Source organism: Babylonia areolata, chromosome 13 (genome assembly GCF_041734735.1).
Source record: "Babylonia areolata isolate BAREFJ2019XMU chromosome 13, ASM4173473v1, whole genome shotgun sequence".
In the NCBI taxonomy this organism is placed as follows: Eukaryota; Metazoa; Mollusca; class Gastropoda; order Neogastropoda; family Buccinidae; genus Babylonia; species Babylonia areolata.
Genome location: NC_134888.1, coordinates 10626947 through 10645768, shown reverse-complemented (window position 1 = coordinate 10645768; position 18822 = coordinate 10626947). Strand labels below are relative to the sequence as shown.

General features: G+C 43.8%; 1 protein-coding gene across 1 annotated transcript in view; it reads left to right on the top strand.

Moving 5' to 3' along the window:
* Nucleotides 1-18822, top strand: part of LOC143289050 (cullin-4A-like) — a 200259-nt gene that overhangs the window by 43050 nt on the left and 138387 nt on the right. Inside the window, exon 4 of the mRNA XM_076597859.1 lies at nt 367-440. Coding sequence (XP_076453974.1) covers nt 367-440 — 74 coding nt within the window. The remainder of the gene's footprint in view (nt 1-366; nt 441-18822) is intronic.

Here is an 18822-nt window from a genome sequence, read left to right as displayed (position 1 = left end):
GAGTAAACCGATGGGTCTGTTTTGCATCAGTTTGATATGGTAAGTATATTTAACCAAATAGGGATTATACTACTAACTCCTCATTTCCTCTTCCCACTTAAAGGATGTGAAATGCTTTTGTTATTTCAGGATTGTTCCACCATCCACCATGAAAATCATTTCAACTGCAAAAGTTTCTGTCCAGTGCAAAAATGTGTCAGTCATGCTTGCATTTGTTGCAGTTGTCAGAAAGTGAAAACATTGACAGCAGAATTTGTTTATAAAGACTCTTTAGAAATGGTGAACAACAGCAAAACATTTTTTCTTTAAGTTGATGAATTCCATGATGTAAAAGTTAGAATTACTTGAAGTAAATTTATTTTACAGATCATGATACGAAGTATATTTCTGTTCCTGGACCGCACATATGTTCTGCAGACAACTTCTATTTTGTCGATTTGGTGAGTATGATTAAACAATTATAATGTTTGCTAGTAAAGTTCAATGTATTTTTCACACAGCTTATATCAGAGATTCCCTCAACGGAACACATACTGTCTGACAGCTCTGTGTACACTGCGGAACTGCCCACACTGGTTCTGGCGGTAAAAATGGTTCTCTCTTTGAAACAAAAGAGATTCATGATCTTTTCCGACTCCTTGTCAGCCCTGGAGGCGATCGCCTGCAGGAATATCACTCATCCCAAACTGCTGGAATTTTATGAAGCTTTTACTCTCGCAACGAAGAAAGGATACGAGGTTGTGTTGGCCTGGGTTCCCGGACATGTTGGCATTTGTGGTAATGAAAGGGCGGACCTGCTGGCCAGGAACGCTGTAAAGAAAGAATTATCCAGATCCTTTGTACCATACACAGACATGAAGCGGAAGGTGAACACTTGCGTTAAGGATCTTTGGCAAGAGGAGTGGAACACCCAGACGGACAACAGGCTCTTCCAGATCCGTCCAGACCTAAAAGAGACCATCCCTTCGGGGGTGAAGAACAGAAAGGAGGAGTCTGTGCTGTGCAGACTGCGTGCGGGGCACACTTTTTTTTACTCATTCTTACTTGTTGAAGGGGGAAGAGGCCCCTCGATGCATTCCCTGTGATGAGCCTCTCACCGTGAAACGCGTGCTCCTTGACTTGTGATCTGCATGACGTTAGATGCAGACATTACACGGCGGTTTCTTTGAAGACTTTGTTTCGTGATGTCCCTCCGTGGGCGCTGATGGACTTCTTAAAAGAAGTGAACATTTTTAACCAGATTTGAAGGTTTTAAACTATGGAAGTTTTTTTTTAAACTTTGGAGTGGAAAGTTTGAAGTGGTGACTCGTTTTAATTGGTTGTTTTTTTATCCTTGTAGTAGTTATTGACGCGGCGATAGCCTTGAGATGGCCTTAGTGGTTGGCGAGGCTCTAAGCACCATAATTTCATTTATATCAGAGATTGATATAAGTTTACAGTTGGGCCAACAGCAAAGTGAGAGCTGTATTGTCAATGGTTTCTCCATTGGAATGGGAAATCATTTACAGCTTAGTCTTTTGTGAAAGACTATGACTTAGACTAGTAGGCAAAATTGCACTGGTTCTTAGTGCTGCAGCCTTGGGGGCTAATTGGCCTTTGGCCGATTGTCCAAATCCCTCTTGGCCAAGAGAGTGTGAATGTAACTTGGGCAAGACACTCTCCACTATTATCAAATTCTAGCCCAGGTATTCGGGACAGCAGTTACCTCCTCTGCTGTTCTGATAGTCATAGTTGAACACAACTATCATTAAAAAAAAGAAAGAAAAAATCACACAGGAGACACATTAGGAGAAAGTAAGTAATGCTTCAGTTGTGCACATTTTCAAATAAAAAAAACACAAAAAAATACTTTTCTGTTTTGCTGCCTCAACTTCAGTGCAATTTATGTGGTTTTACTGTCTTTCAGTTCAACATAAATTCACACACACATGGTCATACTCATGCTTGTTCTGCAGGAGTTTCAGAACAGCAGCTTACAGGAAGCTATTGGTAGATTTGTTTCACTTTGCAATGATGGCACTCACCAAGAAGATCTAAGAGGTGCTTTGTTGTGTCTGTTCTTGTTTTAGCATATTATGCAGATTACCTCAAATACCCTCTTGTCAGGTGATGCAAGATTTGCATTTTTTGTGCATATTTTATTTATTTATTGAGACATCTTGCTATAGTGCATATTCTTGAAGCTCTATGCACTTACATATGTGTAAACAAAGTGATTCTCTGTTATAAGGTTCTCTGTTTTGGTTCTGTGTGTCTTTTGGTGTGTGTGTGTGTGTGTGTGTGGGGGGGGGGGGGTATGGCGTGTGTGTGTGCGTGTGTGTGAATTAAAAGGAACGTAAGCAATTTTTTTCCAGATGGGTACATTGAATAAGCAACAACTGTTTATTTTGATTATTATTATTATTGTTATATTATTATTTTTTTAAGCTATGTATAAAGAAAAGAGAAATAAAATCTGAAGAAAAAAAACACCAAGAATACTGCTATAGTGATAATGAAATGCATAGTTGCGTATCAGTCTCGCACACATGTGCACATGTTCATGCACAAATACAGCACATCCGCCCATCACACACACACATACACACACGCACACACATCACACACACACACACACACACACACACACACATCACACACACACACACACACTCACACAATTTCCTGATATAACACAAGCATGTGTTTGTATGAAAATGGCTGTGTTCAACATAGTCATTTTCTTTGGAAATAGTCTATCAGTATCAACACACTGTGTTCAACATAGTCATTTTCTTTGGAAATAGCCTATCAGTATCAACACTAAATTTGACTAAAAACTATTAAAAAACAACATTTTCCCCAGCCATCCCAGTTATGACAATGTAGAAATGGAAAGGGCACAGGAAGCAGTTATAAACATTTTCATTCCATTGTCAATTTGTCACATATCATTTCTACATAAGTTTTATCCTGCTGATTCAAACATTGGTTGATAGCTGTCATTTTACTATTGGCTTGTGTGTGTTTACGAACTATGCAAGTCTTTGTGATAACCAGTATTTCATGTATATGTGTATGTGTGTGTGTGTGTGTTGAGACTTTAACAAGTTCATTTTCTCGGGAAATACTTTGTCAATACCAGATTTTGATTAAATACCAAGAAATGAAAATTCTTTCCACTCATATCAATTATAGATTGTAAGTCTTCCTGCTTAACTCTTTCGTTTCTATTTTTCTATGAACCATTACTTCCCCTTGTCCCCAGATTCCTATGATACATATATTCCCATCATTCCTGGATTGAGAGAAAAGAAAGAAAGTATGAAGCAGGGTACTTATTTCGGTGACTTATGGCAACGCGTCTCATTACAGTACACTAAGATTGTCGTATGCTGTTGTATACAAAATTAACCCTTTCGCTGCCAGGAAAATAAGATTTAAGTGAAATCTATTTGCCAGGGTTTTTTCCAAAAAAACGGGTATAAATTTTCCAAAAATTCTGTGCTCTTTGTTATTGGAGAAAGACCCATAAAAGTATATATTTTCTGAAAGGTAAATGAATAAAGAATACAAAACACATGCTGTTTTCCCATTTTATATATTTTTAGGGATATGCTGTTGTTTTGAAATCAGTGTTTTGTTTTTTGTCACATTTTCAACTTGTTCATTACAAACATTAGTCAGGTAATTTGCACAAAAACATCATATTTTCTGGACAAATGGATATCTGCAAACACAAAATCATACTAGTAGAACAACCACAATATGTATATATTTTTTAAGAGATAGATACAAAATACATTGTGACTTCTCCAAGTGATAAGATGGATGTGAGGCCACGCCCCCTCAGTCTCCACCCTCCCCCCTCCTCCTCACCCCTCTCACACAGTCACTTGATTCAGTTCTCATCAGACCGCGTTGGCTGCGTGCCAAGAATATCGCTCTGCTGCTAATTCGGTCATCTGTCATCTGCTAACATCTGTACAGCCGGCATCACTCACTGACAGTCGCATCTTGGCCACTCTCTTGATTAGTCCCTTTATTTTCTATCAGATCGTCCTATAAATGTTCATCTCTATCTTCTCCTTCGAATTTACGCTTCAATTCTTTCTGAGCATCAGCTAAAGAAAGAAATCATGGTTGATTTAGTTCGTCACGATCGCATGTCTTGAGCACGGCGTCAGTCCGACATTTTGTTGAGGAGAGAAGTCAGGCAAACACTTGGACAGTGACCCAACCAAAACGTTCAAATAAAGGACTGCTTCATGACGTAGATGGGGTTTCTAGCTATGAATAGAATCTAGAGAGCTTCCCCAGGCTAAAGCTACCACTATTTTTGCCAAGGAAGTGAACGCAAACCAGGGAAAAGTCAGAATATTTCGATGACGAGTTATCTCGTCATTGTGGCAGCGAAGCATACATGCTTGCCATGACGAGTTATCTCGTCATGCAGGCAGCCTAGGGGTTAATGTGAGAAGTTGTCTGTGACCCTGTTGACATTCAGGTGTAAAACAGGTGAATTGAAGTCAAACACAATGCATACAAGTATGTACCACATGCAGGACAGTGTTTTGCTTGCAGAGTATGCACATCATGCAGGTACTCACTGAGTAGTGCCTCACATGTATCTCAGTGCCACTCTGCTAGTGATATCCATGAAAAACTATCACAATTGTCACTGCTATTGCCCATATCACATGAATGATTTGAACTGTCTCAAAGAAAATATATGCCTTTCACTACACAAGCAGTCACCAAGCCAGAATCAAATCGTTGTTTTCACAATTCTTGAATAAAAACGATTCAGAAACGAAACCTTCTCTAAATATAATAGCCTACACTTGTCCATGTCACACTGATCACGTAATATGTCAACACAAAGGTGACACTTCTGTGATATACCTTGAAGCAAATCACACTAGTTACTGCACAAATATACACCACAATTGTCACATTTTCATTTTTTGAATTTTTCACCACCCACTGTCTGTGCCTCTGTAGCAGCAGCTAATTGCACTCTCTCCCCATTGTTCAGTTGTAACAGATTGAAATCATCTGATAAAGCGTTGTAAAATTCATCATCAGAAAACTGATCATGATCCAAATTTTCTACACATTCCATTTTTCTGTGTTCGTGTGTCTAAACAGCACATCGGCAAGATTGTAGCGGGGGCCACTTTCCCACGGTTCAGGGATGGGGAGGATGGTGCCTGGCATCCATTCCACTCATAAACACTGCCCCACTAAAGACATGGTCAAGGATAGATGGCATGCGCTGATGACGCAACTCGCGCGAACAGAGCGATTACCTTGAGAACCGATTTTCCATTCTGTAGGGAGGAAAGGGAGAATTTTCAGCTGCACGGTTTTCCGGCCTCCAGGAATAAAGGATATGATTCCCGTAAACCAGAAAACCATGCTGCAGGAATGAAAGAGTTAATCCAGCTTTTTGGATTGTGAACATTTAATTTGGTATATTTTTTGGTGGTTTATTTCATTTCCGCAGGATGTGAACAGGTGGTTTTTGCTTCGTTGTAGGAATGTGTGGTTGACAGATAGCCTGAGATTTCATTTCTTGCCTGCAGTTATAAGAAAAGAAAAAAAAATTCTGGACGGAACGCACTGATTACACCATCGACATATTTACTGCATACAAGTATTTTAAAGAAGGCACTGATAACTAGAATGGGTATACTGAAATTTGCAGTTGAGGTATCGTCGAAGGAAGCCATCTTGACTGAAAGTTCATTACTGTTGCCAGTTTCAGTTTCAGTAGCTCAAGTAGGCGTCACTGCGTTCGGACAAAACCATATACATTACACCGCATCTGCCAAGCAGATGCCTGACTAGCAGCGTAACCCAACGCGCTTAGTCAGGCCTTGAGAAAAAAAAAGAAGAAAAAAAGGGGAATAAATAATAGATAAGCTTACATAAATAAAGAAATAATAAATAATAATTATAATATAGAAAAAGGTAGTAGTAGTAATAATAATAATAATAATAAAATATATTTTTTTTTAAAGAAAAAAAAAGACAAAAAAAAGACAACAATGATGATAAATAAGCAAATAAATGTAAAACATGAAGACAAACATTCACACATACACCCACACATGCATAACAGATATGCACCAAACAAGCAGTTTCACAGATATGAAAGCACAGTCAAATACATATAAATGTACATGAGCTCCAACACACACACACACACATACACACCACACACATTACCCTGCACCTCCTCTACCCCCCTCCTCCACACACTCATTTCTAGTCTACGTATCGCAGCTTCCACGGTACACACACACACACACACTCACAGAGATGAACACTTACTTGTACAAGCACACACACATATGCCCATATCTCCCACCCCCAACCCCACACACATATATACAAAGATATATATATATATATACGTTCCAATATCCTGTTGCTCCCACAGTATAGGCATGCATACACTCACATACCTCATCCTCTACCCCACCTCCCCCCCGCACCCCCACCTCCCCTCACACACACACACACACACACACACACGTCCACAGAACTCTCCTGACACTTGTGTACACTTACGCTCTCTCGCATGCACAAACGCACTCAAAAGCACAGACACACACATACACACAAACACACACATACACACACGCACAGAGGCTGCCACTGATTGGCCGCAAGAGGGATGGGAAAAGATCTCTGATGCCAAGAACGTGGCGTCTAGTGTGTTGCTCAGTCTGTTGTATTTGGAAAGGCCCACAGAGACTCTGTTCCGTTTTGAAGAAATTTGCGCAATGTTGGTTTGGAAATGATGCCGATATTTGTTTGATTTGCAAAGCATCGTGCTCTACCTTTCATGTTAGACTTACGGCCGCTCCCTCTCTCTGCTTTTATTTCTTTGAGGCGATCGATGGTGTGATGGCCTTGTACCTGTTCTTTTTGATATTCTTTGACTTTTCTGAGGATTTCCGATTTTCCTAGATGTAGGCCGCTCGTTGGTGTTGCGTTACCAGCAAGTCTGTCAGCTCGCTCATTTCCCTTAACACCTGCATGTCCCGGGCAGTATGACCATGTGAGTTTTTTAATCTGAAAGTTGCGCATTGCCTCATGCCACTCTGGGCTTCCCATTCCGTTTTCAATTTTCTGTATGAGGTTCATTGAGTCGGTTAGAATCATGGCATGTTGGTTTCCGGGCGTATGGATGGATGATAGCCACTGGAGGGCGTGTGTCGCAGCTTCAGCTTCCATCATTAGGCTGGAGGTTGTGACTTTGTAGGCAGCATTCTCTTCCCAAATTGTTTTTCCATTTTGTTTCGCAGTGAATCCCCAACCAGACTGGTCTTTGGTGACTGAGCCATCTGTGTATATGATGATGTCCTCTAATGTTGGAATACTTCTGCAAACGTTTGCTATTTGATCTGCATCTGTCGGCCTGTTATGTTGGAGAACATGTGCCTGATAATAACAATAGTAATAACAAGAAAGGCAAGGCCTTTGAGACTGGCTTGTGATACACACTTAAAGAAATAATAACAATATCTTTAAACGGGGAAGAAAAAGTTTGTTGAAATGTGTTCTCTATTTGTTGTCATAATTATATCTACTGAGCGGCTTTCTGTTTTTTAAAAAAAAAGCAAAAAAAAAAAAAAGCTTCAAAGCAGATTCGAGCCATGGATGTTCGGGTCAAGAACAAGTTGTTTTATCCACTGTGCTAATGCGGGTTCGTTTATGACGTTAAAAAAAAAAAAAATTATATGAGCATGTTCTTTTGGCGGAATAAATTGACCAGGGTGATCTAAGTGATGACGCCGTTTAAATCAAGTTATTTTTGGTATATCTTGGGCATTTAAGAATTTCTTTCAGGTCTGAGGTAAGGGAGATGTTCCCATCGCCTCAGTTGACAGACACACTGCAATATATGTCCGTTTTTATAGATCTGCAGTGACCCATGTTCCACAAGCTTGTTTTTCACTCACTGAGAAACTACGACACCCTCTATTCGATTTCTCTTTTCTGTTTATTCTAGTTAAATCAGTGTCCACTTTAAAACATGTTAGTGATTATTCAAGAAATTCTTTTAATTCGGCGGTAAAGGAGGCGTTGCCATTGCATCAGGCTTTGCAACATATATTTGTCAAGATCTGCACAGACCAGTCAAGACAAGTCTGGCTGAAACTGTGAAACGGTCAATTCTAATTTTCTTTTATGTTCATTCTGCTTAATTCAGTGTCCATGTAAAATATTCACATGCAGCAAACATGTCAATAATGTAGTTAGTGTCACTGTATGTGTTCTGTCCAGAATTTGAATTTCTTTTCTTTTAATTGTGAACAAGATAAATGAGGTCATGGCATTTCCTTACCAGACAGTTGGGCAGCTGCAAAGGGGTAACAGCGTTTTTGGATTCCGGAATCAGCATCAGTGATCAGACTAGTAGGCAAAATTGCACTGGTTCTTAGTGCTGCAGCCTTAGGGGCTAGTTGGCCTTTGGGAACCATCCCAACACCAACTGTCCTAAAACCCTCTTGGCCGAGAGAGTGGGGATGTAACTTGGGCAAGACACTCTCCACAATTGACAAATTCTAGCCCAGTTAGTCGGGACAGCAGTTGCCTCCCATGCTGTTCTGATGATCAGATCAGACACGACTATCATACATAAGGCCTTACTCATTTTGAATTAACCCTCATGGTCATTTTATCTGTTAAAGCAGCGCCCTTGGTGACAACATATTTTCATATTCTTTCAGTGGTAGGCTACTTTCTGTCCAATAAGATTGATTTTAATGATGTTGTGACAAAAGTGACAAAACACTTCATGGGCAACAACCTATCCTCCATATAATCTTGCCCAGGCTTAAATCCTGTGATATGCCCTATACTGGAGAGGCAGAGTCCAAACAATATACTGGAGAGGACACTTCATCTTCATCTACAATGTCAACACAACACAGGGAGGAACAGTCACTGGTTAAAAGTCCTCGCTTGATTTGTGTAGAGCATGGTGCCAGGGGTTGCTCCCAATGGTGAGAGGGATTCTTGAATCCCATTGGACAGCTATCGCCTGCTGGCTGGGCAGCCCCCAGCTAGTAAGGTGCTGTCCTGCCATGGCCTGCTGTCCTCATTGGGTGCATGGACCAGATCCGAAGAGCAGGCTGAAAACATCACAACAGGCAAGAAAAGACATCAAAAGAGACCAGCTCTAAAACTGGGATGTCGGAACGTTAGAACCATGTAGCCTAGTCTCGCAGAAAATTTCAGAGACATCAGCAATGCCAGGAAGACAGCCACCATTAAGGATGAGCTGAGGAGACTGAATGTAGTCATGTAGTCACACTTCAGGAAGCTTGTCTGGCTGACTCGGGCACACTGAAAGAGGAGGACTACATGTTTTACTGGCAGGGAGGGCTCAGATGTACCTAGGGAGCATGGAGTAGGCTTTGCAGTGAAGAACACCTTGTTGAAGATGGTGGAACCAGGCAGCAGTGGCTCAGCATGCCTCCTCACTCTCCAACTCAGCAGCACCACTGGTCCCATCACCCTTGTCAGTGTGTATGCCCCAACGCTTTCTGCCACACCAGAGGTAAAAAGGAAGAGTTCTTTGAGGACCATGCAGCCACTATCAGAAATATTCCCAGAACTGAACAATTAGTCTTTTGGGTTGATTTCAACACTAGAGTGGGTGTTGACCATGAATCCTGGCTGTCATGCGTTGGACAGTTTGGTGTGGGCAAAATGACTGAAAATGGACAGCGATTTCTCAATTGCGGCACATATCACGATCTGTGCATCACAAACTCGTACTTCCAGGCCAAGCTCCAACCCAAACTTTTCTGGGAACACCCTCGCTCAAAGCACTGGCACCAGTTGAACCTGATCCTGACCAGGTGAGCCTCGCTCAAGAACTTGCTGCTTACCTGTACCTACCAGATCATGGACTCGACACAGACCATTCATTGGTGTGTTGCAAATTTAGGATACAGCTGAAGAAATTCCACAGCACGAGTCAGCTAGGAAAGGCATGTATTGACACCAGCAGAATGTCTCAACCAGAACTTGTAGAGCAGTTTGCTGTCACTTTTGAGAAAGAGCTTGAGGTCTTAAAACCAAGTGAGTCTGCAACGAAAAAGTGGGAAGAACTGTGAGACACCAGTCACGGTACAACTTTGGCTACCTTTGGAAAGAATACTTCAAAGTCACATGATTGGTTTGAAGCCAAGTCAACAGAGATGACACCTGCCACTCTTGCCAAGCACATGAAGACTCCTGGTGAGAGGAATCTCCAGATTCTCCAAGCCGCAAGGAACAAAGTCAGACAGACTGCTCGATGTTGCGCCAACGAGTACAGCTCAGCTCGGTGAAGACATCCAAACAGCTGCCACAACAGGGAACATCAGAAGAATTTATGATGGTATTAAAAAAAGCACTCGGACGAGTCTAGAGCAAGACTGCCCTCCTCAAATCCGCCACTGGAGAATTCACTCAGACTAAAGCAAACAGATCGAGAGATGGGTGGAATGCTACTCCATCCTTTACTGTAGGCAGAACACTGTGCCCCCCTCAGCCCTTGATACCATCCCATGCCTGCCAACCATGGATGAACTCGACACTAAGCCAACTTTGGATGAGCTCAGCAAAGCCATTGACAGCTTGGCCACAGGAAAGTCACCTGGCAGTGATGGAATCCTGCCCGACTTATTCAAGCACTGGAAGACTGCCCAACTGTTTCTGCTACCTAAGTCCTCAGTCAGTGTTGGAGGGAAGACACAGTACCACGGGACATGAGCGATTCTAAGATCATCACCCTCTACAAAAACAAAAGGTGAGAGAAGCGAATTACATAACTACAGAGGCATTTCACTCCTCAGCATAGTCATTAACGTCTATGCACGAGTCATCCTTGTTTGCTTACAGGAACTCGCTGAATGTGTGTACACTGAGTCACAGTGTGGTTTTCATATCAACAGATCGATGATAGACATGGTCTTCTCCTTCCACCAGCTTCAGGAGAAATGCAGAGAACAAAACATGCCCTTGTACGTAGCCTTCATTGACCTTACGAAGGCATTCATTCTGGTAAGTTGAGAAGGCCTTTACAAGACCCTACCAAAGAAAGGCTGTCCACTGAAACTGCAGAGCCTTATCAGATCCTTCTGTGCCAACATGAAAGTGACAGTGCTGTATGACAGCAGTATACCCGAGCCATTCAACAAATGCAGTGGTGTAAAACAAGGCAGTGTCCTTGCCCGTATGCTGTTCGGGATCTTCTTTGCTGTGCTCCTGAAACATGTTTTTGGCACTGGAAAATTGGGAATCTACCTTCGCACTCTACTCTCAACACATCCCTTTGGCTCGGACCTCTCTTAAGACAGGCGGCACACATTGGCCCATGTGTGTCAATCGGCTACCCCTTCGTGGGGCTGGGTCAAGACTGGCAGTTTGGAGGCTAACAAGGATAACCCCCGTAGTGCTCAGTTCTGTCCCCGGGAGCTGGACATGATCGGGGTGGAATGCGTTGGAGCTAAACTGTTAGTCGTATATCCCTCCCGAAACCTGGAAGGGGTCAAGCTGGTGTTCCCTTGACCCTGGCCCCTAAGTTGGACCCCATGGTGGGTGGGTAAGGGAGGGATGAATTTACAATTATAAAAAACATGGCTTCCAACCAAATACACCCCCCTAAACTTGGGAAAAGGAGGAGACCCGGAACTGATGATTCGGACTCCGATTCGGAGGGTGGTGAGACCTGTGGATATTGGCCGTCGTGGCTTGTGGTGGAGGCCACTGATGATGACAAGGCCTTGTCGGCTCTCAGCCCCTTCGCTATTCAGAAGGGCTTCCAGTGTCTAGCAGGCTCACTGAAATCTGTCAAGAGGCTGAGGAGCGGAGCATTTCTGGTAGAGACAGCATCAAAAAGGCAGACACAGCTTCTGCTTAAAGCGACCACTTTTGTGGATAGGGTGGTGAAGGTTTCCCCTCACAAAGGACTGAACTGTTCAAAGGGGGTCATTAGATGCCCGGAGCTGAGAGGAGTATCTGAAGCAGAGATTAAGAGCGAGCTGTCCTCTCAGGGAGTGACCGACGTTTACAGGGTGACAGTAAGGAAGGGGTCGGACAGAGTCCCGACCAACACATTTTTCCTCACCTTCTGCTGCCCGAATGTCCCCAAGGACATACGAGTCGGATACCTGCAGGTGAACATAAGTCTGTACGTGCCATCCCCTCTACGGTGTTTCAAGTGCCGCTGCAAGGAGGAAGAGGCATGTGGCACCTGTTCAAAGGCGGCGCACCAGGGCGAATGCGTCAGTCCAGCCCATTGTATGAACTGCGAGGCGGCCACCCGTCCTCATCTTAAGACTGCCCCACCTGGAAAAAAGAAAAAGAAATCCAGAAGGTGAAGACGGAGACGAAAATATCGTTCTTTGAGGCCCATAAACAAGTGGAGGCTGCATTGCCTAAGGCGTCTTACGCTTCTGTCGTCAGAACCAGGAAGGTGGACGTTGCGATGTAGACGACGTCCACAGGGACGCAGACGGACGACTTGCCCACGTTGGTAGAACGATTGGCCTTGGGTGGAGGCGCTGTGTCCACCCCTTCCCATCCTGTACGGTGGTCCTCAGGGGCTGCTTGGTGGGAGCAGAAAGCCTCGGGCGGAGGCACGGTGTCCCCCTCCCGTCCCCCCCCACCCCCGGCCCCCCTCGTCGTGCTTCTCATCTGCCTGCCCCTCGGGCTGGTGGGAGTGCCCAGAAATCCCCCGTACCTCCAAAACTCAAGGAGGGGAGGGTTGTGGCCTCGGTGGGGTCGGGAAGAGCCGAGGTGGTGGATATTCCGGCTTGGTCGGAATCAGACAAGATTTTAAGCTCAAAAAACAGATATGCGGTCTTGGCCGACCTTGAGCCACCGCAAACAGAGGAGCAGGGGGTAGCGATGGATTAGGCTGCTGCTTTATTTTTTTTTAACCTTTCTTATGGCAGTGATCCATTGGAACATCCGTGGGTTTTACACCAATTTCCAGGAACTCCAGCTGCTTTGTCGTGCCTTGAAACCTTCAGTGCTGGCGCTGCAAGAGACTCTGCAAAGAGATGGCAAGGTTTCATCTCTCTCTGGTTTTAACTCCATTTTTAAACCCGCTCAACCGAAGCAAGAGGGATTGACGGGAGGTTCGCTCTTTTTATACGTAAGTCCCTTTTATACAGTACAGTTCCTTTAAGCACCCCTTTACAGGCGGTGGCAGTCAGAGTCACACTTAAGAAAACCATCACTGTCTGCTCTCTGTACCTTCCTCCTCCTGTCGGTGTTCTGAGGCAGGACCTCATGAACCTTGTCGACCAGCTCCCACGACCTTTTCTACTGTTGGGTGACTTCAGTGGCCACTCCCCGCTCTGGGGAAGTGAGATGACATCAGCCCGAGGACTTCTTTTGGAAAACCTCCTTTTTGATATGAACGACAAGTCTTAACGACAAGTCACCCACTTATTTTCATCTGTCCTCTGGAAAGCTCTCGTGTTTAGATCTGTCGGTCTGCGATCCATCGTTGGTCCTGGACTACGAGTGGAGAGTGCACGACGATCTGCACGGGAGTGACCACTTTCCTGTCGTCCTCCACCCCACAGATGGGGAAGGTGACTCTCTGCCTGACCGCCTGAACTATGACAAAGCCGACTGGAGAATTTTTACCATGAAGTTAAGAACGGAACTGCAGGAAGAAACAGTCTTAAAAAGCAAGGATCCTGCTGACACTCTGACACAGATCGTTTTAGATTGCGCCAGAGCAGCAGTCCCATCGTCTACCTCCAAGCCTCAGATGCCAAGAACGCCCTGGTTCAACGCGGAATGTCGGGAGGCCCGTAAGTCTCGGAAGAGAGCGCAACGACACATCTTTCGGAGACCGGTGACCGACAACGTTCGAACCCATCAACAGCTGAGGGCGAAAGCCAGGTATGTTTTTAAAAAGAGCCAGAGAAAATCATGGAGAGATTTTTACTCTTCCTTAACCTCCAACACACCCAAGAAGAAAGTGTGGAGGGTTTTAAAAAAAATTAAGGGCAAAAATGTCTGCCCAACTTTTCACCATCTTAAACTCTCAGACGCTCTGGTCACAGAGAAGAAAGCAGTTGCCAATTTGCTTGCCTCCACAATCGAACTGAATTTTGGATCTGCCAACAAATCTGCTCGGTTTCTCAAAACCAAAAACCTGAAAGAAAAAACACCCTGCAACTTCTCTTCTGACAACACAGAGAGCTACAACCTTCCTTTCACTATGAATGAACTAAAATCTGCCCTTCAGACCTGCACGGATTCCTCTCCAGGAATGGACGAGGTCCATTATAAACTCTTAAAACATCTTCCCGAAACCTGTCTAGACACCCTGCTCAAAGTTTACAACCACATATGGATCACAGGCTTTTTTTCCACCATCCTGGCGGAAAGCCCTCATAATCCCGGTGCCAAAACCGGGAAAAGACCTCTCAAACCCCTCCAACTACCGCCCAATAGCACTGACCAGCTGCATCTGCAAACTGATGGAGAAGATGGTCAACAGTAGACTGATGTGGAAACTAGAAAGCATCGGCTTCCGAGGACACCTGCCCCAGTTCATCCACAACTTTTTGCAAAACAGACAGTTCCAGGTGAGGGTCGGCACCACCCTGTCCGACATTCACGAGCAGGAGCTGGGTGTTCCGCAAGGGAGCATTCTGTTGCTGGCTCTCTTCAGCATCAGAATTAATGACATCGTTCAGTCGGTTCAGAAGGGATCGGACAGCTCGCTGTTTGTGGACGATTTCGCCTTGTATGCAACTGGCAGCATGTATGCCAGCATCCAGCAACGGCTTCAGCTCTGCGTCGACAAAATCCAGTGTTGGCCAGAGGAGAATGGTTTCACCTTTTCATCCTCCAAAACTGAGTGTATTCATTTTCATAACTTTAGCCAGTTCTATCCGGACCCTGAAATCCGTCTGGGAAAATCCACCATCCCGGCGGTCAAGGAAGCCAAATTTTTAGGGGTCGTTTTTTGATCAGAAGCTGAACTTCCTCAGCCATATCAAACAGCTGAAAATATCTTGCCAAAAAGCCCTGAACATCATCCGAGTTGTGGCACACACGGACTGGGGTGCTGATAAGAGAACTCTCTTGCACCTCTACTGAGCCCTGGTCCGGTCCAAACTGGATTACGGAAGTGTAGTATACGGCTCAGCCAGACCGTCTTACCTGAAACTGCTGGACCCTATACACCACCAAGGGCTCCGTCTCAGTTTAGGCGCTTTCCACACCACCCCTGTGCACAGCCTGTATGCAGAGGTGGGGGAACCGCCTCTCTCCAACCGCGGACTGAAGCTGACCCTAAATTATTACTTGAAACTGTTTTCTGAACCTACAAACCCTGCTTACAATGCTGTATTCAACAACCCTTTCAACAAGAAATTTAAAGACAACCCAAACTGCATCCCTCCTCTTGGACTCTGCATTCAGCTGCACATAGAAAATGCCGATCTGGATGTCGGTGGCATCTCAGACTTCTCCAAGTTCCCCGACAGCCCTCCGTGGACCTTTAGAACACCTGAGGTCCGATTTGATCTGGCCTCGTACCGTAAAGACTCCATCAGTTCTCTGGCCTACAGAACTTACTTTTCAGAACTCTGCCACAAATTTCCCACTTCAAAGAATTTTCACCAAGTCAGAGGACGGAGTCGCTGCATCTGCGTTCTGTCCCGCCTTTCCTGACCAGCCCTCAATGGAACACATCCTGTCTGACAGCTCAGTGTACACTGCTGAACTGACCGCACTGGTTCTGGCGGTAAAAATGGTTCTCTCTTCGAAACAAAAGAGATTCATGATCTTTTCCGACTCCTTGTCAGCCCTGGAGGCGATCGCCTGCAGGAATATCACTCATCCCAAACTGCTGGAATTTTATGAAGCTTTTACTCTCGCAACGAAGAAAGGATACGAGGTTGTGTTGGCCTGGGTTCCCGGACATGCTGGCATTCATGGTAATGAAAGGGCAGACCTGCTGGCCAAGAACGCTGTAAAAAAAGAATTATCGAGATCCTTTGTACCATACACAGACATGAAGCGGAAGGTGAACACTTATGTTAAGGATCTTTGGCAAGAGGAGTGGAACACCCAGACGGACAACAAGCTCTTCCAGATCCGTCCAGACCTAAAAGAGACCCTCCCTTCAGGGGTGAAGAACAGAAAGGAGGAGTCTGTGCTGTGCAGACTGCATGCAGGGCACACTTTTTTTTTATTTTTTACTCATTCTTACTTGTTGAAGGGGGAAGAGGCCCCTCGATGTATTCCCTGTGATGAGCCTCTCACCGTGAAACACGTGCTCCTTGACTGTTGGGATCTGCATGACATTAGACACAGACATTACATGGCGGTTTCTTTGAAGACCTTGTTTCGTGATGTCCCTCAGTGGATGCTGATGGACTTCTTGAAAGAAGTGAACATTTTTAATCGGATTTGAAGGTTTTAAACTATGGAAGTTTTTTAAAACTTTGAGTGGAAAGTTTAAAGTGGTGATTCGTTTTAATTGTTTGTATTTTACCCTTGTTATTAATGTGGCGATAGCCTTGAGATGGCCTAAGTGGTTGGCGAGGCTCTAAGCACCATAATTTCATTTCATTTCATACCCAGCAGGAACTCGAGACCCTGATAGACAGCTTCTCATAGGTGTGCAAGGACTTAGAAGATGGAAGTTTTGGAAGTTTTTAGAAACACCACCAGTCATCACCATCGATGACTACGAGTTGGAGGTTGTGAACCAGATCACATTTCTCGGGTCTACCATCAGTAGCAACCTCTCCTTGGACAAAGATAGATGAGAGGATTGGAAAGGCAGCATGTACACTCACCCACTGGTTAGCCTACACCAGGCAGGAGAGACTGAATGCCTTCCTTTTGAGGTGTATTCACCGCATCCTGGGCATATCATGGAAGGACAAAATGCCCAACATTGAAGTGCTATCTCGTACTGGCCTCCCAACCATGTTCACTCTCTTCAGGCAGTGCAGGCTTTGTATGGAGGAGGGCTGAATCCCCAAAGACCTTTTCAATGGAGAACTGATGTCAGGCAAGAGAGACCCTGGCCAGCTAAAGCTGCGCTTCAGAGAGATCTGCAAAAGAGATTGAAAGGCTCTCGAAATTGACACACAGCACTGGGAGGACCTTGCACATCACCGCTTAAGTTGGAGATACACCCTGACGAAGCATTTGAAATCCGGAGAAGAAAGACTGATGTGTGCAGCAAAGAAAAGTGGACCGACAGAAAGAAGTGCTGCAGTTTAACTCACTCCACATGGAGGGCCCCAATCGAGGCCATACTGTTTACAGCTGTTTCAGATGAAGGAACCCTTTCGTTTCTGTTTTGATAGTTTAGATGGCACATAATTTGTATAATGACATTATAAGTTAGGACCTTTCCACTGTCCACAGTTTTTAGTGATGCGCAGTGAGAGTAATGTCCCAAACGTCTTTTTTTTGTTTGGTTTTGTTTGGTGCTGCCCCATCATCTGCACCATTTCAGTGGCATTACTCCTATGCCGCTCATTCCGAGTTGCCCCATACACAACCACAACCCGGTTCATCTGTCACAGTTCCAGTGCTGACAGTCCACAGGAAACCATTGGTGTTCGGTCGCCAGGAGGCCACACATTAGAGGAGACCCAGCATTGCTGCTGAGTCACTTCATTCTTGTGTGTATTGTGCAAGCATATCTGCTGAATTAGATTGTTGTTCGTGGACATGATACAGTAAGTGATAAAGACTTTGCAGAAATATTTGTTCTAAAATTTAGTGGCTTCCTTCGCCTCCATTCAATGATACATTTTCGCAGACTTTGTTATCAGTGCATGAGCTCCTGCACATAATTATATGTATGAAAGGCACTGCAACAGTACTTTTACCTATAAGTGAACACTTGGGTGAAAGTAGATCGTGTAAGATGTTCACACCAAGTGTAAAACACAATAACCTTTCAGTGCTTGCAACCATATTTTGAGATAGTATTTTGTAGATGAGTGAGATCCATCAGAAAACAAATAAACCAATGCCCCCCAAAACAACAACAACAACAACAAAACAAACAAACAAAACCATAATATTATATTTAGAATGATTTCCGATTTATTCAGTTCATCTCCTCATGGCTGAAGTATTTCCTTTTTGAACAGAAATTGATAAAACAACTGTTATTGATCAGTGAATCACTATATGAGATAAAGGTTTTTTGAATAAGAAATGAAATGGAACCATACTTTTTGACTTCACAGTTTTTTGTGCCCTCCACTGAAGTGCTTGGTCATTATAGTTAAAAAAAAACAACCACTGATTTTTCCTATTTTTAAGCCAAATTTTGTGTCAATGTACTATTTCCAGAGAAAATGAAATTATTAAAGTGAAAGTTTACCCCAGACACACACACACACACATATACACACACTGTGTTATGTTAATTTGCATTGACTCACATCATGTATAAAGTGATCACTATATGAGATAAAGGTTTTGTGAATAAGAAATGAAATGGAACCATACTTTTTGGCTTCACAATTTTTTGTGCCCTCCACTGAAGTGCTTGGTCATTATAGTTAAAAAAAAACAAAACAACCACTGATTTTTCCTATTTTTAAGCCAAATTTTGTGTCAATGTACTATTTCCAGAGAAAATGAAATTATTAAAGTGAAAGTTTACCCCAGACACACACACACACACACATACACACAGTGTGTTATGTTAATTTGCATTGACTCACATCATGTATAAACACACACGAGCCAAGAAGGAAAAAAGATTGCTGAAATTTAATTCATTTCAAGAAAACATTTGAATGGATGACTTATTAAATA